This window comes from Terrapene carolina, unplaced genomic scaffold (assembly GCF_002925995.2).
Source record: "Terrapene carolina triunguis isolate 2854851 unplaced genomic scaffold, T_m_triunguis-2.0 Scaffold194, whole genome shotgun sequence".
In the NCBI taxonomy this organism is placed as follows: Eukaryota; Metazoa; Chordata; order Testudines; family Emydidae; genus Terrapene; species Terrapene triunguis.
Window position 1 is genome coordinate 4045965 of NW_020664545.1, and position 23833 is coordinate 4069797.

At 49.8% G+C, this 23833-nt stretch overlaps 3 protein-coding genes across 8 annotated transcripts in view; 1 reads left to right on the top strand and 2 right to left on the bottom strand.

The window, feature by feature from the left end:
• The window catches only part of DAZAP1 (DAZ associated protein 1), a 41405-nt gene extending 41127 nt beyond the window's left edge, over positions 1–278 (bottom strand). For all 6 annotated transcript variants that reach the window (XM_024210212.1, XM_024210207.3, XM_024210206.3 and 3 more), the window contains exon 1: positions 65–278. In XM_024210212.1, coding sequence (XP_024065980.1) covers positions 65–96 — 32 coding nt within the window. In that variant the 5' untranslated portion in view covers positions 97–278. The remainder of the gene's footprint in view (positions 1–64) is intronic.
• Positions 279–4295: 4017 nt separating this feature from the next.
• On the top strand, positions 4296–14104 carry GAMT (guanidinoacetate N-methyltransferase). Its single transcript, XM_024210214.3, has 6 exons — positions 4296–4546; positions 8043–8188; positions 9985–10048; positions 11094–11161; positions 12234–12344; positions 12939–14104. The coding sequence occupies exons 1-6, from the start codon at positions 4363–4365 to the stop codon at positions 13077–13079; spliced, it is 714 nt and encodes a 237-aa protein (XP_024065982.1). The 5' UTR covers positions 4296–4362; the 3' UTR covers positions 13080–14104.
• Positions 14105–15751: 1647 nt separating this feature from the next.
• NDUFS7 (NADH:ubiquinone oxidoreductase core subunit S7) lies at positions 15752–23705 on the bottom strand. Its single transcript, XM_024210201.2, has 8 exons — positions 23634–23705; positions 22134–22170; positions 21481–21549; positions 20357–20474; positions 19393–19572; positions 19262–19308; positions 17047–17135; positions 15752–15968 (listed from the first exon to the last, which is right to left on the bottom strand). Exons 1-8 carry the CDS (start codon positions 23647–23649, stop codon positions 15871–15873), a joined length of 654 nt encoding a protein of 217 aa, XP_024065969.1. The 5' UTR covers positions 23650–23705; the 3' UTR covers positions 15752–15870.
• Positions 23706–23833: the final 128 nt, after the last annotated feature.

The window sequence follows — 23833 nt, forward strand, 5'->3', positions numbered from 1 at the left end:
CCCCCCCCCCCCCAACGGCTCGGCGTCCCCGGAGCCCCCCAGCCCGCCGCGCCGCCCCCCTCACCCGATCTCGTCGGCGCCTCCCACGTTGTTCATGGCGGCGGCTCCAGGCAGCGTCCGGGCCGGGCCCGGCTCCCTCAGGCCCAGGCGGCGGCAGCAGCGGAAGGTCACGGGCTCCGCTTCCCTCCCGAGCTGCGCAACGGCGGCTCCGGCCCCCTCTTCCCCTCAGCGCCGCCCGCCAACCGCCGCTGCGCGTGCACCCTGGCCTCGCTACGGGGTCTCCGGGACCGCGCCCAACGAGCGGGTGAGGGGAAAGGGGTAGCGCGCCTGCGCGGCAGGCGCAGGGCAGCACGGGAAACGTAGTCCAGCGCCGGCTGGCTAACACGTGGTGCAGCCCCGCGGCAGCCATGCGGATTCGAGCCGGCAGGAGGGAGCGAGAGGGCAGTGTGTGCGAGAAAGAGAGGCCGGGTGGGTGCTAAGGAGCGGACGCGTGAGAGAGCCCATGAGTGAATGCATAAGTTTTAGCGTGTGAAAGGGAATGGGAGGTTGGCAGGAAAGTTGTTTGCAAGTGAGGCCTGGTCTACACTTAAATATAAATATTGACCAGGGACATGAAAAAAATTGCACAATAAGGGCCTAGTTTATCAACACTGGGGATCAGGTTGACCTCAGCTAGGTTTCTGTCAGCCTATCTCCAGCCTCTCAGAGGGGCGGATTAACTCTATCAATGGAAAAACCCCTTCGGTCTGTGTAGGAAGCGTCTATGCTACAGCGCCATAGCTGCAGTGCTGCACTTGCAGTGTAGACGCAGTCAGAGTGTGTGCATAGCATGGGGTGTACAGCCTGCGGGCGGCGGGAGGAGGGTGTGTGGGGCAGAGGTGCTCTTAGGTGTTTAGTAAGGTGTGAGTGTGCCTATGGCTTTGCCTAGACTAGGGCCTGGTATACACACAGTTTTTGTGCTGGTATCATTATGTCACAGAGGGATGTGATTTTTAACCAAAATAGTTATACCAGTACAACCCCTAGTGTGAACAGTTACACTGATATAATGGTGCCTCACACTGATACAGCTTATCCCTCTTCCTGTAAGGAAAAAGCTACACCTGTATAAGCACATTTATACCGATATATCTGTAGCCACACTACGGAGGTTATACCACTTTACCCATCCACTACAGTTAAAGCAGAACAACTTTTGTGTGTAGACAAGCCTTAGGAAAAACAGTACTTTTTTAGGCCTGGTCTACACTACAGGGTTAGGTTGATGTAAGCAGCCCTGCATCGACCTAGCTTTGGAAGTATCTTCAGTTAAATTTGGCTCCTGCCAAGGTAAGTGCCTCTATACGCTGATTTAGTAACGTCACCTTCCCAAGCGGCATACAGTCACAGTCAATGTAGTTAGGTTGACGCAGTGTCAGTGTAGATCCTGTGTTGCTTACTGATTGTTCCTGGCTTTCAGGAGCCATCCCACAATGCTCTACACTGACAGTACAATTGATATAAGCGCTCCTGGTGAGGACGTGCACCACGGACACAAGGAGCCAAGTGTGCACACACACACACACGAGTGATTTAATGACTGCAGTGGCTGTATGCTGACGTAAATTAGGTCGACATAATTTTATAGTGCAGACATCTCCTTAATCGTTAGAGTTTAGCTAACTCCATGGAACTAATGTGATTGAAAAAAGCACCCTTTTTCCTATGCCTGATTTTACCAGCATTAGTGGAATCTGTGAACTATGTCAGTGGTGTAATACTTTGCCAACATATCAGAGGGGTAGCTGTGTTAGTCTGGATCTGTTAAAAAGCGACAAAGAGTCCTGTGGCACCTTATAGACTAACAGACATATTGGAGCATAAGCTTTCATGGATGCCAATAAAAGCCCTACTGTAGATACAGCTATACCGGTATAAGCACTTTTTTACGGTTATAACTGTATCTACGCTACTGTTTTTTTGCCGCTTTGAGGTTCAGTCTGCACTTAGCAGCTGCCCCACTGCAGTGCTTCAGTGTAGACACTCGCTACAGCGACGGGAGGGGCTCTCCTGTCACTGCGGTTAAACCGACCTAGCGCTGTCTACACCGGGGACTGGATCGGCTTAACTACTTGACCAGGGTGTGGATTTTCCACAGCCCTGAGAGACGTTGTGATGTCGATGTAAGTTTTCTGCGTAGACCAGCCCTAACTAAGCCAGCATAGTTAAACCAGCAAAACTTTGAAATGTAGGCAAGGCCTGAGGCTTGGTCTAGCCTAGGAAATGAGGTTGGTATAACTACATAGCTCAGGGGTGTGAAAAATCCACATCTCTGAGCAACGCAGTTAAACCGACCTAACCCCTGGGGTAGACAGTGCGAGGGCGACAGGAGAATTCCTCCATCGACCGATCTATGCCGATGGGAGAACTCCTCCCGGCGGCGTAGGTCGTGTCTTCACTGAAGCAGTACAGCAGCGCAGCTGCAGTGTTTTAAGTGCAGACAAGCCTTAAGTCCATACAAGACCTATATGTGCAGCATCCATAGGTGCATGGATAGTTTCTGTTTGTGTGCAGCACAGGGGAAAAGCATAAGCCAATGATATTGTAACAGGCAGCAAGTGGTTTTATTTCAATGTCAGAAGGATACCTAGCCCTTGTTAACTAGTATGATTTAGTTTTGTATTTATATAGCACCATTACTGTATATTAGTCCCCTAGCAGTCTGGGAGCATGATGATTCTGTAGATTTCTATGAATCACATAACACCCCCTCTTCCCTTTCTATCACTAATTTGCCCATGGGATTACACATGCTCCCAGAGGGCAGGAAAGGCAATTTAATCCCATGTGTTGCACAGTTTGGGAGTGGAGTTTTCTTTCTGCAGATTTATTTTTACCCAGGTGCCTGATCTTTCTGGCATGTACCTGCCACATCTCGTTCTTCGGGAGGAAAACATCCTAATTTTGGATTAAGTCTAAGGCAGTTTTATTTGAAAACCTCTCCCTATTGGGAGGAAGGATTTTGCTTATGTGGGTTTCAATGCGACATTTAAAATCTCACACTTGAGGTGGGTTTTTTGGAAATCTAACTTTCTATCTATTGAAATAGTCACACAGCATGGATGCCCTGCTCGCCCTCCTGATAATAGAGAAGCAGGGACATCTAGTGGCTCTAGCTGAATCCCAGAAGGATATTTAAGGGTTTGATTGTCAGAAGTGCCGTGTACCCAAAACTCTGGCTGAGTTCAGTGGACGCTGTGGGTACTCAGCACTTACGAAAACCATGCCCCTTTCCCCAGATCCTGCAAAGTGTTATTCATAGAATTCACTTTACTACCAAGTCGATGGGACTACTTACAGTAGTAAAGTTAAGCATACCCGTAAGTGTTTGCAGGATAGTCTGTATCTCAGGGGCTTGGGCAAAGAGAATTAAAATTCACAGAGAAAGACTGATGCACGGACCCACCCCAGTTTGGGATGGGTGTGGTGTTTCTGTAGGCAGATGGCTTGCACAAAACTGACAACTGCATAAGTGATGCACCTGGCATAAGGTTAGGCTAACAGCGCAATCTTTTTCGAGAGAAGAGAATTGCTTTTATCCCAGTGGGTAGAGTACAGATAATAAACCCATGTGCTGGGCAGAGATAGGCCATCCAACCAGGCTGCACTTTTAGGGGTGGCTGATGGAGTGTGGCTAGACAGGAATTTCCTTGATGATTATCGGTTGTGGCTGAGGACTTCTCCTTGCCTTGAGGAACTGTAAGTATGAGCCTAGCTCTTGAGCCATTGATTTCAGCTGCCTTTTGCCCAGTAGTGGACTCTCACTCACACAACCTTTTCCAAACCTGCCAAATCTCCCTCTTTTAGACGGGGACTCTCGTTTAAGATACCTTCGGACTCGTCTGCATGAAGGGATTTTGCTGCAGGTTTCAGAGAGGCGTTAATATCCTTGTTCCGTTAGAGTGTCCTGCACCTTGGCATTGTCCTGTCTTGCAGTTAGTATAAGCTGGCTCCATGTGTCAGATGGAATGATACCGAAAGATTCCTTCCTTCTCTGATCACAGAGGGAGGGGAAGTGCTCTGTTTACATGTCTCCTTGCAACCTGCTTTCGCTCAGTCAGCCGGGTAATCTGTGTCAATGCATTTCTCCAAGGCATCAGCAGATGTCCCTCCTCATTCACATCTCTGCCCTCCTCCTCTCCCACTTTTTACTGGGCATGCTCAGGACCACAGCCCAGATAAGGGATCCCTTTTACCCAGAAGTAGCCTCTGCTCTTCTTTGCACACGCAGCTTTTTCTGGCTTGCCTATATAAAGCCAGCGAGATCACGGGGGCTCCCTTTCTCTCCTCTCCCCTCCTTAGCCTGCTGGACTTTCCTCTACCATGAGCTCCTCCGAGGTTGCTTGTCCTATCTTCCTCCAGGGAGAGAACTGCAAGCCGTCATGGAAGGAGGCAGACGCTGGCTTCAATCAGACGGACACCCACTTAGAGATCTTGGGCAAACCAGTGATGGAGAGGTGGGAGACCCCTTACATGCATTCTCTGGCTACGGTAGCAGCATCCAAAGGTAAGTGACTAGTGAGGTCCCAGCTCCTTGCAGGGGGGCGAGTATTGTCCGCAGCTAGGGAGTTGTGATGCACTAGTGAGGATTCGGAGGGATTTTGTTTGGAACTGAATTCAAGTGTTTTCTGTCATTCTCCGCTCTGGAACGCTGTCCTGAATGGGGCTTCTTGTTGTGGTTAGTTGAGATAAGCTTCCCAAAGTTTTTGTGCATTTGGGAACAACCGCTAACAAAGACTAGCAACAGTCAGCAATTTAGCCTGGGAATTAATGTTGCACTATGTTCTTAGTCTAACATGTGCAGCTCAAACTATGAAATAAAGAGCAGTTTGCAGACACGGCTGAGGGTGTACGTGTGTTTTGGAATCTTGCTTCAGTTGATTATCCCTTTGCACTGTTCACAGCACCAATTGATCGTGTTAAAGAGAAGCTGCTACACGTTAGAAGATTGAAAGTTCTGTTTCCTTTATCAATAGGAGCTGGGCTTTGCGTATCCTGAAATGAATTGATAACGTAACAAGCATTTCCTTCCCGTATGAAGACTGGTGTTGAATAAAACATACAGCTCTTTTCCCAGCATACAGCCAAAAGCATGGTGTTTTTTAAACCTTCCGGTGAAGTCATTGCCCATGTAACTATCTGCTGTATTGTTAGCAGCACTTACCGCTAGCATCTCAAAGTCACTGTCAGCTTTTTATGAATTGATTCGCTCCGTGATTCAGAGAGCAATGGAAGCCAGAGGGGAAAATGTGTTTTTGAGCACATCAGTACAGTGGTTCATGTCCCCGAACTAAACTTTAAATATGGCTCGCCCAGATAGATCAAGACTTCAGATCAGAGTTTTGGACTTTCATTCTACAGGGATGCCTTTAAAGTATTTGATTTCTGCACAGCTTTGAAGGTAACATTGTGGGGGGAAATCAGGCCTGTTGTAGCTTTTCAGTCTAAAGTCAAGAGAACTCCAACAGTGCATATATAATCTCCTGACCATTGTCCTTGGTGGTCACTCTTCTCTGTCATGCAATCCACATTTTAACTGTAAATGCCAGGCAAAACCATATGCTCCACTAGAGGCAAGGTTAAGAATAGCCCCACTGTAACAGTAGCTGTGTCAAACAGTTGTGCTCTGTGTAATAGAAGACAGGTTTCCAAATAGCTGCAGACTTATCCGTAGGGCAAGAGAGGGGGAAGGGAGGTCTGCAGTTCTGCATGGGAGCAGGGACTAAAGTACCAGAACCCTCCGGTGCTCTGCTTGATCTTTGCACTTTACCTTTCATTTAAAAACAAAGTGTCTGATCCAAAGCCCATTGAAATGAATGGAAAGACTCACATGGACTTCAGGTTTCAGAGCAGCAGCCGTGTTAGTCTGTATCAGCAAAAACAACGAGGAGTCCACCTTAAAGACTAACACATTTATTTGGGCATAAGCTTTCGTGGGCTAGAACTCACTTCTTCAGATGCATGGAGTGAAAAATACAGGAGCAGGTATAAATACCTGAAAGGATGGGGGTTGCTTTACCAAGTGTGGTAAAGACTTCAGTATGCTGCGGTTTAGGCCCAAAGCTCTTGAAACATGTCACCTGGAGATTTTTAGTGGCATTTCTACAAGCAGTGAATTGTTACCAGAGAAACAGCCCAGAGGGATCAGGTAGTTTGGTTTTGTTAGGAAAAGGTCTAACCACATTTCATATAAGTAATGAAGGTATTGTGGGTTTTTAAAATTGTTTTGGAGGAAAAAATCCTCAAAGTTTAGAAGGGCGATAACCCCTTTTAGGGCATAAACTCACCTCTCTCTGATGGGGGTCAGGAAGAAACGTTCTCCAAGGGCAGGTGAATTTCTGAACCTTCTTTTGAAGCATCTGGTGATGGCCACTGTCAGAGAGGAGTTGGATCTCTGCTTTTCTCCAGTCTGTTTTGCAGTGTTGTTGTAGCCATGTTTGTGCCAGGATATGAGAGAGACAAGGTGTGGGAGGGAATATCTTTTATTGGACCAACTTCCGTTGGTGAAAGAGACACGCTTTTGAGCTCCACAGAGTTTTTCTTCAAGTCTGGCAGTCCTCTGTCCCTATGGAGTCAAACGTTACCTGGAGTCTTGTGCAGCTCCAGCCACTGTAGTGTGACTCCAATGCATGAGGGCCAGAATAGGGTAATAATACTTCACACTTATCCAGTGTTCCATTTTCAAAGCAGCCTCCCAAACAGTTAGGCTCTGATCCTGAACATGCACTTATACAAGCACATGAGCAGTCCCCTTGCCATCAGTGGGATTGTCACATGTTTAAAGTTAAGCCTGCAGATAGGTGTTTGCATGATCAGGACCTCATGAGCCAAAAGAGAGTGAAACTGACTAGAAACATAGGTGAAACTGACAAACTGAGTTTCCCTACCAGCAAAGGAACAGTATAAATGGGGGGGGGGAAGTAATTTCTTGTCTAGTTTTAATAATTTCAGGTATTAATAGTTGGATGACAGGATATTTATGTTTAAGTAACATTTTAACCCGACAATGTCCCTTTAAGAATAAAATAATGACTGTGTTTGGGAGGTGACTGACAATAGACCAAACGAATAAGGTATGCAGAACATTCCTTTCATTCATGCCCATTCACAGATTTTACAGGGTTGCATGTTGCTGGAGGAAGTAACGCCATCACATCCTTGGTGAAAGTGGGTCAGTGGTAGGACTTTACGCCCACTGATTGGGAGTTTGCACGCACTGAGTCATTCCCGTGCTGATGAATTAATTTTCTAGCCTGCCAAGCCATGTGGATCTTGTTCCTTCCAGAGGTTTTCAAATTCCTTATCTCCTTTTCTCTTCCAACACATTTGCTGGGTTTTCTCTCCAGTTAGGCAGGACACCCCTGAGTTAGGAGGAAGGTTTTGTGTTTAAGGTACAGGAGGAAGGAGAGACATGGCTAGAGTGGGAGTAGATAAGTAACAAATTATTGCACCGTTTTCCAATCCAGCTTTGATTTAGCCGGCTGGGCAGGCCCCTTGGTGCTGATTCACAGCTTGCCTTGATTTTAGTGCTAATGAAAGGGGCCAGAGCATGAAAATCCCCTGGCTTGAGAATGGGTCCAACATGCAGAGGTGGGACAAGCTTCCCCTGCATGCTACCCTACTGATGTGACCCCCACCCTGACCTGGAGGGGCCTCCTTTAGGGCAAAGAGTGATTTTCAGTCTCCATGGCCCATCCAGTCCTTGGTCACATTGCTGAGGCTGCCGAGAGAGGAGACCCAGCTGGGTGGGGGCAGACATCAAGACCAAAAAGCCTTCAGATAGGAATGACTGCTGGTCACTAGCAGCCTGGCGTGGACCCGCACCAGTGACCTATAGGTGAAAGGCTCTATACCGGCCCAGCCAGTTCCTCCCAGGTTCGTATCTGAGCACAGAAGACTAAGGGACCAGCTGCCTTGTATCCTGCGATCAAGACAGCTGTCATTTAACTCCCGAGCGTGCCTGCAGATCACTGGTAGCCAGGCTGTGACCTGTCTTTCCCCAGGCGGCCGTGTGCTGGAAGTGGGGTTTGGCATGGCCATCGCCGCCACCAAACTGGAAGAGTTCGACATTGAGGAGCACTGGATCATTGAATGCAATGAGGGCGTCTTCCAGAGGCTGCAGGAGTGGGCCAAGAAACAGCCACACAAGGTACGAGCGGCTCCGCTCGCTGTAGACAAGGATGCGTTGCAGACTCCGTGCTACAGCTGAGCTCAGATGGGAGCATCAAAGGGCCACACTATGGCCTGGGATGGGGGGTGGGGGGGGACTTATCCCAATCTCTGGCTGTGTAGCTATGTCCATATACAGCCCTTATCACCAGGCTCCAAGCACCTTGCAGTTGGCAAAGGATTCTGTCCCTCCTCCCACTCCCCAAAGCATTACCCCCATCTTACAGCTCGGGAGGTGAGGCACAGGCTAGACTGTCTTTTGCCCAGGGTCACACAGGGAGATGGTCAGAGCCAGGAAATGACTCCAGATTGCGAGTCTCTCCCCAGTGCCCTAACCACTAGGCCAGCCTTCTGTGGTGTTTAGATGTGCTTGTACTTATTAGAACTGGGAGCACTGGCTGTTGGGAGTCTGAAAGGACAGGAAGGAGGGGGGAGGAGTTGAGGAGGCTGTGTGAGAGTTACAGAGGGTGCAGCAGCAGCTTGGTAAAGAGGTTTCCACTGTAAAAATAAAGTCCTCTTGAATATCAGAGAGGTAGCCGTGTTAGTCTGGATCTGTAAAAAGCAACAGAGAGTCCTGTGGCACCTTTAAGACTAACAGATGTTAGTCCTGTTGAAATTTGTTAGTACCTTGCCTGGTTGATACAACACCTTCCTGCCCATTTCTTACCCTCTAGATTTCCCTGAGCTGAATGAGGAAACCCTTGGAACCAGAGTTAAAAAAACCGAAACTTTCATAACTTGGAAGCAGAAGAAAAGTTTAGCAACACACAACCACTCCATTAAGCAAACTATTAACTCTCTCAGTAAAGCGAAGGCTGGCCCCACACGCTTCCTGTACGCTCACTAGTATCAAGTTGTTTATTAATTTGCACCATAAACCCGTTTTTTAAATCAGTCACAGTGTATTAGAGTCCTCTTGATGGGGTAGAGCAGGGGTCGGCAACCTTTCCGAAGTGTTGTGCCGAGTCTTCATTTATTCACTCTGTTTTAAGGTTTCGCGTGCCAGTCATACATTTTAATGTTTTTAGAAGGTCTCTTTCTATAAGTTTATAATATATAACTAAACTATTGTTGTATGTAAAGTAAATAAGGTTTTTAAAATGTTTAAGAAGCTTCATTTAAAATTAAATTAAAATGCAGAGCTCCCCGGACCGGTGGCCAGGACCCGGGCAGTGTGAGTGCCACTGAAAATCAGCTCGCGTGCCGCCTTCGGCACGCGTGCCATAGGTTGCCTGCCCCTGGGGTAGAGGATCCTCAGTTAATCTAACACACACGGGCACCGCATCAGCCCTGGGTTACATGGATGCCACTCCACTGAGGACCAGCGAGATGCCAGTGGGGTTGAATTTGACTTGTGGACTCCCCCCCCACACACACACTTTTACTAGGCCAAATCCGTCCCTAGTGTAACTTACACTGCAGCAAATGGACTTGAATTACACCAGGGTGGGATTTGGCCCAATATCTGTGTGTTAGAAGTTGCAAATGCTGGTCTTGTGACACACACACACTCTCTCTTGCCCAATCCCTGGTGCAGATCAGCTTAGCTCCTTTGAAGCGATCATGCTCCAGCGACATACACCCATTGTGGAGCTGGACTTTTATATTTAATCGGGGCTTGTTAAGAGGAAACCAAGTTTAATGCTGCCTGTAGCGGAAATTGATCCAACATTTCCTTCCTGCCCCATTCCCTGGGTGTTGCTTATTCTCTTTGGTCAATCATTGATCAGAATCTGTGCCTACATACCATCTTGTGACTTCTTGTCTTGCCTGAAGGTCGTCCCCTTGAAGGGGCTGTGGGAGGACGTGGCGCCGACGCTGCCAGATGGACACTTTGACGGTAAGGGAAGCAGATTGAAATAAAAATCCAAAGGGATCATTGGAATCCCAGGGGTGGGTTGTGGGGAAGGAGGCTGCCGGGCAGTGAGGACCTCCACAACATCCATGGATCAGGGGCCCAGCGAAAGACAAACTACACCAGAGCCAGCAAGCCCTAGTTTATTGGGCAGTATTTAGAGTGGCACGTGCTCTGGCCTGAAATGTTCTGGAATCTAGAACAGGTGTGGCCATTAGACAATGGAGGGATTCAAATGGAGCATGAATCAGAGGCTCTAGCTATATACTCCATAGGAGGGAGCTACATAAACCCAGTGTGAACAGGACCTGAGCTTATTCATGCTAAGAGTAGGAATGACCACGCACCCATAAGAAAATATACCAGCTGGCCTAATTTTCACAGGTGGTGAGCACCTGAAACTCCCATCCAGTTCAAAGGGAGCTGACCTTGCTCAAGCGCTATGAAAAAAAATCAGGCCCTAGGACTTTAAGAACCATGCGTGGCTGGAGGAGCTGCACATTAGCTACATGGGAGGCTGTGACGCCTAGTGGATAGAGCACCAGAGCCCCATTGGGCTAGGTGGTGCACCCACATACGGTGAGAGGCAATCTCTGCCCTATAGGGCTTACAGTCTAAATCAACAAGACAAAGGGCTGGAGGGGAAACTGAGGCACACAAAAGGGAGGTGACTTGCCCAAGGGCAGTGGCAGAGCCAAGACTAGAACTGGTGCCTCCTAACTCCCAGCTCAGTGGCCTGCCCACTAGGCCCTGCTGCCTCATTGAAGCGGGAGGGATGAAATTCAGCTAGCCAGCTTAGCCCAGCCTGCCAAAGGTTGGCAGAAGGAAAGCACGTTGCTCTCGCTACGATGAAGCTATCGCCAACGTTGGTGTTATCAAATGCATGTGACTCAAATGTCATGTATTAAGGGGGGGGGACACACCAAGCAGCCAGCTACGAAGAGGAATCTTAGCCCAACTAAATGGTCCCAGTCCGTGCTACAGCATTTCTTGCAGCTAATGCATTATTTCCCTCGGTTTTCCTGGACAGGCATCCTCTATGATACCTATCCCCTGTCGGCAGAAACCTGGCACACCCACCAGTTCAGCTTTATCAAGGTAAAAGGCTCTGCTGCTGTTCTCCAACGAGCAGCGTTCTTCACTCGTTATCCGCATATTGCAAGCCCCCTGCTAGCGTTTCTGCAGCAGCGCCAGGCGGTTGGGGCCTGCTCAGACAAGGTGCTGAGTGCTCTCAGCTCCGGTTGGGTTTCTCTGGGAACTGAGGACACATCACCTGGCAGGATCAGGACTGTCATTCCCCAGAGGAAGAGACGGCCTCTCTGAGCTGGAGAGTTAGATCTGTAGCCCACGTCCAAAGCCACACGGGAGTCGTCATGAGATGGCACCGGCCCTGAGAGACTTGCTAGGATGAGCCTTTGCCTGTTGTTACGTTACAGCCATCAGCTCTCCATGCTGCTTTGGGGCCCAGGGTGTTTTAGGACGTGGGATTTTTGCACGTAGCCCACGTTTGTCTCCTGTGACACCTTTCCTACCAGTGCTACCCAAGAAGTGTTTTGCTGGAGTTACGTGGGAGAGGGACCGACACTAGCAAGAGACAATTGAAGCTTTCTGAGATTCTCTGAAAGGAAATGGAGAGGGGAGACGTAAGGGGAGGTTGTTCTAGATGGCAGGAGCTACAGTAGGGTGGCCAGGTGCCCGGTTTTTGACTGGAAAATCCAGTCAAAAAGGGGACCTGACAGTGTCCAGTCAGATCTACTGACCGGACACCCAAAGTCCAGTTACTGCACGCAGGAAGGCACTGGGTCATCACCCACTCCAGCCCCTACTCAGCCATTCCCAGACCCATCTCCGCAGGCAAGTCCCTCCTGGGGGGGGTGGGGTCGGAGGGGAAAAGCAGCGAGAGACAGGCCGGGGGGAGGAAGGGAGAGGAGTGGACGAGGGCAGAGTCTCAGGAGAAGAGGCGGGACAGGGCGGGGCTTTGGGGGAAGAGGGGGGACGGGGGCAGAGTCTCAGGAGAAGAGGCGGGAGAGTCCGTTTTTTAAATATTACAAGTTGGCAACCCTACGCTACGGAGGGCAGGCTCCTGCCCCAGAAAGGGGCAGAGAGGAGCACGGTGTTCAGGCCAGCCCCTAAATCCCATCAGCCTCCGGTTTGTTTCCCTCTTCCACAGGGTCACGCTTTCCGCTTGCTGAAAGCCGGCGGCGTGCTCACCTACTGCAACCTGACGTCCTGGGGGGAGCTGCTGAAGACGCAGTACACGGACATCGAGAAGATGTTTGAGGTGAGGAGGGGCAGAGGTTCGGAGAGCCTGATGGCAGACACGACCGCAGGCGAGGGGGTGCCAAACCCTGCAGTCGTTTCTCACTCACCCAAGGTGGCTGCTGACAGGAGCTTACAGATACCAGAGTCCTACCACCTGCCCGACTGTGGGTGCAGAGCTGCATTTAGCCTCGCACCTGCCATTCGGTTTGCAGACACAAACAAGCACGTGAGTTTTACAGGCCTGGATTAGATCCACAGAAAAGCAGGCCAGTCCTCAGCCCTTTGGAAACAGACCCTCCGGTAAATGGCACGGTTAGATAACAGGCAGGTGGTAACAGGAGCAGGAAGGAACGGTTGACAAGTAGGGCTTGGCGGGACCCAGTTAAAGGATACACTTCAGAAGCACCATCAAGTACAGTGGGTGTTTTTCCAGGGCCGTTCTAAAGCTTCAGCCATCTTAGCGGCTGGGGCAGAGTCATTTTAATGTAACCAGACCGGTTAAACAAAGGGTTAGGCGTCGCGTTCATCGAGGATCACATTGGGACGGACTTTGTGTTCAGTCGGAGGTGGCTCAGAACCTCACTGGTCTCTGTCTCACCTGTCCCTCTCTTAGGAGACTCAAGTTGCACCCCTGATGGAGGCAGGGTTCAAGAAGGAGAACATAAGCACCAGTGTGATGGACCTGATCCCGCCCGAGGACTGCCGCTACTACTCCTTCCACAAGATGATCACGCCCACCATCCTCAAAGAGTGAGCAGCCACCCAGCACCCACTCCCGTCTCGCTCGCTCAGCTGCTGCAACAAAGAGCGAGGGAAGAAATCCCGCCAGCTGGAGTGAAAACAAAATCATCAAGGACTGGCTATTGCCAATCCAGGGAGGGGAGGAAATATTCGTCACTCTACAGTACTAATGAAGGAACATTAACATATCGATTGGACTTTCCAGGAAGAGTGGAGGGCGGGGAGGATTTGGGAAAGTATAGTTGGAAGTTTGTGGCAATTTAGAACTAGCATGTCGGTAGTGGACCCTGCACCACAAAGGGCCCAAGTGGCTAGGACTGGGATTCAGGACGCCTGCCTTCTATTCCCAGCGTTGCCAATGAGCTGCTGGTGCTTTGAGCAAGTCACTGCCCCCTCTGTGCCTCAGTTTCCCCATCCACAATACATCGTTATCCCCTTCCCCCCAATGCTTTGAGATCTATGGCTCCAAGACACTAGGTCAGAGCTAGGTGTTATTTGATCAAAGAAATCTGCCCCGAGGGCAGACCCCTTGTGGGATGGCCTGGCTGTGGAATTTCTCCTACGTTTTTAAAGAACGTTTTTATTGTGGGGTTTGACCAGTGCTCAGAGCCCTTGCTGTAGGCTCCACAGAGGGTGATTAAAGTAAAAATCAGGAGGGGACTGTAGGTAACTTGAATGAGGGATTTCCAAATCTAGGTTTCCTGGGGAACACTGTCTTTTTTTAAAGATCAAGACTTGACTCTCCACGACAAGCCGAGTAAAGTACCCTCCACCCCCGCGTTTAACTCTGAAAGCCTGACATTTGCATTTGTGTAATTAAATGAGATTCAGACAACTCCCAGAGCAAATCCCGTGGGAATCTCTGCTCATATTTTTGGCTAATGGCCTGTTTTTAATTAAGATTTTGGTAACAAATTCTTATGACCTTCCTGGAAGTTTACCAGTACATGAATAATTACCCACCTCTGTACATAGATGTGGTGGACATGCTATTAATACGAACACTAAAGACATTAAATTGATTCAGTCCACAGCGGAGACTTCAGAATAATTTATTTTCATTTTTTATAAGCCCATGTGTAACTCTGCAAAGGCTCTGTGCTCCTCATTACAGATGGCTTGAGGTGCTGGTAGCAAATCACCACTCTGTTTACTCTTCAGCAGCTCCCGTGGTCCTGATGTAGGCAGCCTAAGCTCGGCTTAGAAGCTTTCTATCCCGGTCCCATTTTCACAAAGGCCGCAGCCTTTTAATAAGATTGCTGGGCAAGATTCTAGATAAAGCAGGTGCCTAAATGTAGACTACGAGCCCACAAACCAAGACCCCATTGCGCTAGGGGCTGTACAAATGCATGGGCCCTGCCCCACAGAGCTTCCAATCTAAGACAAGAGATAACGCGTGGAGCAAAGAAAACAATGAGAATGTTGGTCAGCATGACAGGCAGGGGTCTCAGCACTTAGTTAAGCAACCAGATAAGAGGCCTGATGTACAGAAGTGCTAAGTATCCAACGGGATCTATAGCTCTAAAGAGAGGTCAAATACAGTCGTGTTGTATGCATAGACGTGGAACAGGGAGGTAAATCCTTCTCTGTACAGCTCTGGTGCTGCCGTACCTGGGACATTGTACTAGGCATCACATTATCAGAACGATGATGATAAACTAGCTGGAGTTCAGAGAAGAGCTGCAAAATCTATCCAGAGGGACTAATTTAGCAGTACAGATTATCAAAGGGGTGGGAGGTAATGGGTTGGCTGAAGCGAGGACTGAAGATCGGTGATCAGTTCACAGATACGTGAAAAGTAACCAAAGATAGCAGAGATTTAGGGCGGCAAAGGGAGGTACAGAAGCTGCAGTAATGGGCTGAAATGAAGACTATAAATGTTGATTTCGGTCCATATCAGCCACTGCTGGAGCTGTGCTTTTGCCAACAGCATCAAGCTCAGAATTTCGCACGCGAGGAAGTGGAGATGAGACTTCTGGGCGTTAGGTTTAGAGCAGGCTTGGGACTGATTTACAAAACGGCCCATCTGTGGCAAAGCTGGGGATACGTCTCAGTCCTGATCGCCACAGAGGGGTCAAAAAACCCCAAATAAATCTCATCTACGCAAGCTGAAAAGAGGTAGGAGTTTCGAGGTACTTTTCCCCAGTTTAAAATCAAGCCAGGACTCGGTGAAACATGTGAAACTCACTTATGTATCTGCCTCAACGTCTCTGGTATTAGAACTTGGTTTGGCCGCTTGCACAGTTAACACTATTTTACGTAAATAACATCACTACACAAGAGGGTCGTTTCCAGAACCTGCAATTTCCACTGCAGCCAATGTGTCAAACCCAGAGTCGCAGAAGGGAGGGAGGCTGCAGAACAGATTTGTTTGCCAACAGCGGATAACGATATGAAGAACCTAGTGGGCATGCTCTCTCCCCCGCATGAACCATTCAAGCCAGGAACCAGTGTATTCGGAATCCTATCTGATTTAATCCTTATACCCCTGCGGGGTATGCGTGTGGGGGGAGGGCACCCAGAACACCTTGGGGGGCGGGGGGGATTGGGTGAGTTGCAGAGAGTCCCTGAAAAAGAAAGGGATGGCTCCCAGGGAGCACCTGGGGGGTGCAACGACACTAGCTATGAGGTGTGCCCCCCCTAGTTTAAATAACCGAGTGGGAATGTTAAAGACAGGAGATCACGTTAAACAGACGACGTTTATTGTGAGGCTTGTGCAGACCACAGCTGCAGTGTGCGTGACAATACAAATACATTTCTCTGTCAGGGAAGGGGGCGAATAGCGAGGTCATAAATAAGGGAGGCTATTTCCTGTACCAGATTTGAATCTTCTTCTCCCGCTTGATTTTCTTCTGCAGCTGCAGGATTCCATAGAGCAGTGCTTCGGCGGTAGGCGGGCAGCCTGAGGGAGAGAGGGAGAGCCTGAGAATTGTAAGCTCTTTGGGGCCGTGTTTGTCCAGTGCCTAGCACCTGGGGGTCCTGCTCCATGACTGGAGCTCCTAGGTGCTACCTCAGTACACAGAATAAACACCAGCCAGCCAGCTGCACTGGGTGGGCTAAAGACACCAGTACTGGAGCTGACATACAAAAGGGCCACTCAGAAAGAGATTGCATAAATGAATACTTTTTAAGGCCAGAAGGGGCCCATTAGACCATCTAGTTTGACCTCCTGCATAGCACAGGTCAGAGAATTTCACCCAATTACCCCTGCATGGAGCCCAATAACTTGTGTTTGACTAAAGCATCTCCCCCAGAAAGGCAGCTGGTCTTGTTCTGAAGACGTCTGTGGCAGTTTGTTCCAGTGGGGTTTAATCCCCCTCACTGTTAAGTTAGAAATAAGGCACAAAGTTTTTCTCCTGCATTAAAAAAAGCAGCCGTCACAGAGGAGAGGGCTGTATTTTTAGACACTAGAACTGAGATGCACTTGGAAAAGTTTTATGAATGTCAGAACTGCTTTTCCTTGTAAATACACCTCTACCCCGATATAACACGAATTCGGATAGAACGCGGTAAAGCAGCGCTCCGGGGGGGCAGGGCTGCGCACTCCGGCAGATCAAAGCAAGTTCGATATAACGCGGTTTCACCTATAATGCATTAAGATTTTTTGGCTCCCGAGGACAGCGTTATATCAGGGTAGAGGTGTAACTTGGAACATCTTGACACAGAACATTCCTTCCTTGGGGAATGACGAATACCCAGACTGGACTGGATGCAATCGCCTGTATAGAAGTTACAAGGATTTGACTTTTCTCCCACTTCCTTGTTTGAACACAATGTAATGAAAGCCTGAAAATGTAAGCGATGCAGCTTAAAACTTAAACCAAAGGCCCGTAAGTAACTACACACTGGACAGGAGACAGAACATATTACAATCACAGTCCAAACTAAAACACAACGTTCGGTTGCCGCAGCTCTGTTCCAGCTTGCTGCGCTCAGAGTAATGTACTGTAATCCCAGAGACGAGCAGAGTTTCTTTTTACCTGGGACGTAGATGTCCACTGGCACAATGCGGTCGCAGCCCCTCACCACGGAATAGGAGTAGTGGTAGTAACCACCGCCATTAGCACAGCTACAAAAGACGTAAAGGGTTCAGTGTCCTTTGCAGTGCAACTCGGGAGCAGCAGGCAAGAATTATACAGAAGGCAAGGCAAAGCTTTACGCGCGCATCGGAGATGCTGAGAGAACAGAGCCACACGGCAGTTAAAGCAAAAGACTTTAGAGCCACGGGCAAGTTTCAGACAGTTCAGTGCTGGGTCAATATTGTGGCCATTCAACAGGAACACACAGGGCCGAGCTCTCAAGACACAAGAGCCTAAGTGACATGTGGTTATCTGCACATGCAGATGAATAATTGTGCACCAGTGCATCTCCCACGGGCATGGCTTAGGCTCCTGGTTCTGAGAATCGCTGGCCACCCTGGCTGCTTTCCTGACAGACCAGATTCTGAGCAAGGGACTTAAGAATTTCATTCATTTAAAAGAAATCTACGTTCTAAAAGTCTCCGTGTCAGTCACAACAATAACCCAAACCTGCGTCATGATCTGTGCATATAAACAGGGTTTTAGAAACCAGCCTGGTTAAAATCACTGCTGCTCCTGCTGACGCATGCTGCTCGTTCCGATACACGTTCTTAGGGTAGGTCTATACTGCACTCACGGGTGGGATTGCAGCTCGTGTAGACACAATCTAGCTAGCTGGGGTCCTGGAGCAGGGAAGCTGCAGCAGTGTTCGTCATAACACTTCAGCACACGCTAGTCCCATACGTAATTATGCAGAGTCCTGGGCAGGTTTCCAGAGCCCACTCTGCAGCCCGTGCTGCCATAGCTTCACTGCTCCAGGACCTGAGCTAGTCAGAGTCAAGCTACCTCAGTACGCCTTCAGGAGGCGCAATTACACCCCACGACCGCAAACCCTCGGTGAAGCGGTGCTGGCGACAATGGGAAGGGCAATTCGCACACCGTTCATCTCCACTTGCCTACAAACGTCTGCGATGGAATCAGCCACACGTGAAAGGTCCATATATGCTACAGCGCTACATATCAGTCCTTATGTTTACGAATCGCTACAGCGAGCTCCACTTTGCTGCCGCTGCCGGCAAGTCTATGGATCTGATTACACCACTTCTGAAAACAGAACAGGGCTACTAACGCATACTGGGATCACAACCTAAGATTTACTAAGAGCCATTTCTTAGTGTGGCTGTAATTATAGCACAGATGAGACCGAAGGCCAAAACACAAGGGATAGCCAGCAATGCTAGAAACATGTTTGTGAGTTTCCTGATGAAGGGAGAAGCCAGTGGGGAGAGCCCTGTGAAATTCTTTTTATTTTTAATCATTTTTTGTTTTTCCCCCCCGGGAATTTCATGTTTATCCATTTTATCTCCCAAGGAGGTCAGAAGGCCCTGTGGGGGTGTCAGCTCCTGCCCCCCAGGAGGTGGGTTGGAGAACGAACCTGCCCCACACTTGCCCCCCCAGCGGCAGCTCCTGTCCCATGGGGCTGCTCCCCACTCTGGCCGTTGGGGCTGCAGCATCACTCACACAAATTTGGCCCGGCTGCCCCTCTAGTCACGAGGTTTCTAGTTCCAGTTCATTTAATACGTCATTTTATTTTGTGTTACTTCGCATTTGTGAAGAACACGGAGCTCTACCCCCGGGTGCAGTCTGAATAATGGAATTAGCCCCGTTCCTAACCGCGTCTGCCTCCCTATGCACCTGGACGCAGCACTGCCAGGTGCTAACGTCTGCTTCCACGTCACTGGGGTTACTCACACCAGCAGAGGAGCCAGCTCCGATCCGCTGCTCAGGATCTGCAGACGGTGGGAATTGTCTCATGTTTTGTTCATGACGGATGATTAACGCTAGCCGTCCACTTTTCCCTTCTTTGGGATTTTTATAGGAGAATTTGGCGGCTCCTCCCCTCCTTTGTAAAAAGAAACCTCCGTAGCTCACAGTTCAGAGTTCTGACTCCCAGAGAGGACACTAATATTAAAAAATATTCTAACATCTCCCCCCACACACACCAAAAGGGAACCTTGGGCCTTATTTTCATTTACACCGAGGCCTCTAGACACAGTGTAAAGGGCTGGACACATGAGTGAGAAACAGGCCCTTTATCTACTGACTTAATACAGGCAGTGGCAACCGATTTCCTTCCAGCAAATTGTAAGATAATAAGGAAGCCTCTGGCATTTACCTTCCCATGGAGACCACGTAGCGTGGTTCAGGCATCTGGTCATAAACCTGGAGGTGAGAGAGATTTCACAGTGAACTCCGTTTGCATCTGAGTTATAAAGCTGCACTTGCCAGTGCGGCCAGCATCCATACCTTCCGAAGGGCTGGGGCCATTTTGTTGGTCAGAGTGCCTGCCACAATCATGACGTCCGCCTGCCGGGGGCTGGCCCGGAACACCACCCCGAAGCGATCCATGTCGTAGCGAGGAGCCGCCATGTGCATCATCTCCACCGCACAGCACGCCAGGCCAAAGGTCATCGGCCACAGGGAGCTCTGGGACGGCAGAGATCTGAGTTAGGTTACGGGACTGGGGTCTGCAGCACGGAGACCCGCGTGGGCCGCTCAGAATGTTTCAAGGGACAGTAAGTCGGGGGGGGGGGGGGGGGATGGCAAAGGGGGTTTACGTTCTGTAGGACGCATGTAGTGCTACAGATGGATGTGGGCTTTGCGTCACTGAAATGCAGCCAGATCTGGAACAGAGGGGCAGCTGCCAGCGCACAACAAATTGCACAAGGGCCCAGGAGAATGGAGAAAAGCAATCTTGGCCAGGATAAAGCCTTACTCTCCAGAGCAGAGAGACCGCAGTTTAAGGTGTCATCTATAGAGCCACACGCTATAGCCCACGAAAGCTTATGCTCAAATAAATGTGTTAGTCTCCAAGGTGCCACAAGTACTCCTGTTCTTTTTGCGGATACAGACTAACACGACTGCGACTCTGAAACCTGTCAGATACGGATAAAGAGCCAAGAAAGCGACATTTGCTGGAATATACAAGGCAGGAGGGAAACCACAGAGGAACAGGGTGACTCTCTCAGCACATATTTAAGCAAGTTTGTAGCGCCTTCAGATTAAGACGTTAGTCCTCTGTCTGAAGCAGAAACTCCCAAGCCCCCAGCTCTGGCCAAGGAACATGCCCTATTTCGTTGCAGGGCACCAGAGGTTTTGAACTCGATTGCTGCCCTTTCGAAGAGACAGGCTCATCTACCTTCCCGCGAGCACTCCGAAGCCTTTGTTACCCGTTCTCGTTTACAGGCCACGGGCGCTCCTGGCCACTCACCCTACGAGCCCAGTTGATTAGGTCATCGAGTTTAGTGACAACATACTCTCCCCGGCTGGTAGGGACGTAGGATTTTTTCTGGACGATGGTACTGCTCTTTTGCTGGACCTGGGAGGGGCTGAGAACAAACAACATGGATGGCAACACCAGCTTACAATCTACCCGGTTATTAACAGAGTCTCTGACTAAGGTGTCTCAACTCTGAGGACATTTGATCCCCTGAAGAGGCTGGAATAAGCTCCTCATAGTCAATTCAATACCAGCTGCTGCTAAAGATGGCACAGTAGGGTGAGGGCAGACTCAGCGGTCATCTTTGGACCAGCCAGTTTAAAATCCAGAGGAAATCTCACAATACCACTCCATTTGGCACAATAAAGCCTGTCTGGTCAGGGCTGGAAAGGCAGGGGACGGTGCAGTTCAGGACCGGGATCCACTGGCAGACCTGTGCATGGGATCCAGGATTGGAAGAGCAAGTCACAATGAAGGTGCTCTGGTAAGGAGCCGGTGGTCTGGAATAGACGGGGATGCTGCTGGCCAGGTCAGAGGGAAGGATGGGAAAGGATGCACCCGGCTCAAATACCAGTGCTGTTTGTCCCCCATTTTCACAAGCACTGGAACTCATCCCCAAATTAAAGACCAGGATTCCAGTCGATGAAGAAGAGGAGCACAATACATAAAACATTTGTAAATATTACTCATCTGCCTTGTGACGCAGGCGGCTGAAGATGGCGAGGGTTTTGGATCACAGGCTGTATATGCTGCATCGAGTTTTGTTTCGGAGAGTTCTAACCGTTAAAAATAGCACACCAGGGCGAGTGCTGAGGGAGCTCTATGCTGTTCAAACGAGCAGACTCCACATAGTGGGGAGAAGCCCAAATATCGTGGAATCTGCTGCTCAGACAGGGAACCTTCACTACTCTCAGGCTACCTGGCAGGCTCATCTCTAGGACCCAACACCTTGCCATTTAATACTGATTGCTAAGAGGAGAGAGAAACGGGGCTTTCTTCGGCCATACACCGGAACGGAGCTGTAGCACACAGACATTCTTTCCTGTATCACTTGCAATCTCCCACCTGAAGAAGTGACACTCAGCTAAAGAACTTAGATGGTAGCGTGGCGTTACCTGTCAGCATGGCCGGTTGCTGGCGTCTCATGGAGCGACTGAGCATGAACAGGAGTCACAGCTCTGGGCCTGTAAAAATGAACACAGCCAAACATCACGGTGCAGCAGCAACACTTTGCCAGCCATGTCGTCCCTTCCATCCTAGGATCTCACAGTGCTTTACAGATACTATCGAATTAAGCCCCTCAGCCCCGTGAAGCATAATATCCCCATTTACAGACAGGTAAACGGACCAATGGAGGAATTAAGTGTTCTGACCAAAGTCCGTGGCAGAGTGAGAACAGAAGCGGAGTCCTGACTTCTAGCCCTGTGATCTAACCACGGGGCAACATTTTCCAGAGACCCTATCACAATCAGACAAGTCAGGCTTGTTTCCCTGAATGTCCGTTAAGAACTTGACGTTACTGTTTCTTTACGACCAGCAACAACTCAAGCAGAGAGCTGTGCAGCTGCAATCAGCGCAGATTCACTCTCACTTGAGGAGAAATCCATTAAAGGAATAGGGCTGTAGAGATGGCAGATTGGAAGCATTCACGAGAAAGGCATGAAGAGGGCTGCAAGCAGCAAAATGATTTAATCCATTTTGCCTTTCTCCCCCCGACACAAGTTAAGTTTCTTCTCTGTGGTTGCTCAACCAACCAGGTGCTACTTACCGCAAAAGGAATATCCCAACCCGGGCCAGGCGAGGAGCTGTGAACAAAAGCCACATGGCAGTTTACCTTTAACACAGCCAGAATCTCAATGAAAGAGGATAATGGCGCTGCACTGCCATCCTGGCAGCAGCATTCCACTAAGTGTGCTATTCCTCCCCCAAGGCTCAGAGCTGAGGATAACTGGGGGGGTGGAGGCAGGGGAAGGAGAGGTGGGATGTCCAAGCCCCAGGTAGGAGGTTTAATACTGACCAACCTGCCTCATCATCATTCGCAAATGGGTATAATTCTGCAACGATTGGAAAGCTAAGCAGATCTCTCAGTCATAAAACTCTAACCCATTCCCCTGTATTCCCCCCAAAGTCACATTCATCCACTAAAATAAATTAGCCCTTAAACCAAGCAAAGCAATAAAGAAATAAATGCACACACAGACTGGTGCTTTTTTAAATGTCAAGAACAATGCACTTCAAGAAAGTGTTACCGCACCTCTGTCCAAATCACAAGTGTGATTAAAAGAAAAGAGTGCCTACAATTCACTGCCTAGGGCAAAAGTAGGTCAGTGACTTAAATGACAACAATTTCAAGGGACCGTTGAAAGAGTAACTACTTATGCTAAACAATCTGTTCCACCTTGGATTTAGCACTTAGTTTCCCAAACCGGAAGAAGAGCTCTGTGGAGCTCAAAAGCTTGTCTCTCTCCCCAACAGAAGTTGGTCCAATAAAAGATATTACCCCACCTGCCTTGTCACTATTTCAAACTGTCTCACACACTGACAGCCCTGCAGGTAGCACTGCCTGGGTGGAAGTAAGCAATCTAGTACCCGTCTAGGGTCGGGAGAGCAGCCTAATATTTGGGGAGCCAAGCATTTGCCACTCCCCGAATCCAGTTCAGAGCCTGCTGTGGTGCATTTCTCAGTTTGCTCAGCGCCCTGCAGCCTGTTGATCAACAGCCCAGGACTTGCCACCTGTGTGAGTTTGTCAGACAAGCCGCACGGAGCTGTCACAACCCCGCTGCAGGGGTATCGGTGCCCGCACTGGTCCCCAAGAGCTCCCAGAGGATCAGGCTGCCAGAATCCATGTGTGGGCTGGAGGGAGGGGAGAGTCACTTTCCAAGCACTTTACAAGAGGGTCCTGCAACCGTGTGTCACCCGCACACTGAACTTCACGCTTCCTCCCAGCCGTAACCACCACCCCGCCAGGGAGACGCACAACCCAGACCCCTAAGCTGGGGGGCAGAAGGGGGGGGGCTTCTTACCAGAGAGGTTGGGCTGACCCACTGGACAGGGTTCCCCCTCCCCCCAAGACAGAAGGGAAGCAAACCCCCTTTCCACCTTCTTCGAGGGGGCTGCCCCACTCCCAGCCCCCCAGGCAGGGAGGCTGGCCCTACATGTGTCCTAGAAGGGGGGCTCCCCCACCCTCCAGGGAAGGGGGGGCGTCCCTGCCTCCTACCCCCAGAAAGGGGAGGGGCTGCGTATGCCCCTCCTGCTGCCCCCCACTCACCAGCCAGCGCAGCCATCTCGCCTCCAGCCCTTCAGCCAACCTCTGCCTGGCAGGGGCCGTGCACCCGCCTAAGCCATCCGGCGGGGAGCCGGTGCAGCCCCACTTCCGGTCCCCGGCAGGCCGGGGAAACTCAGGGAGGCCCCCCAGGTTCCGTGTGTGTGTGTGTGAAAGTAGGTGTGTGTGTCTGTGTGTGAAAGGAG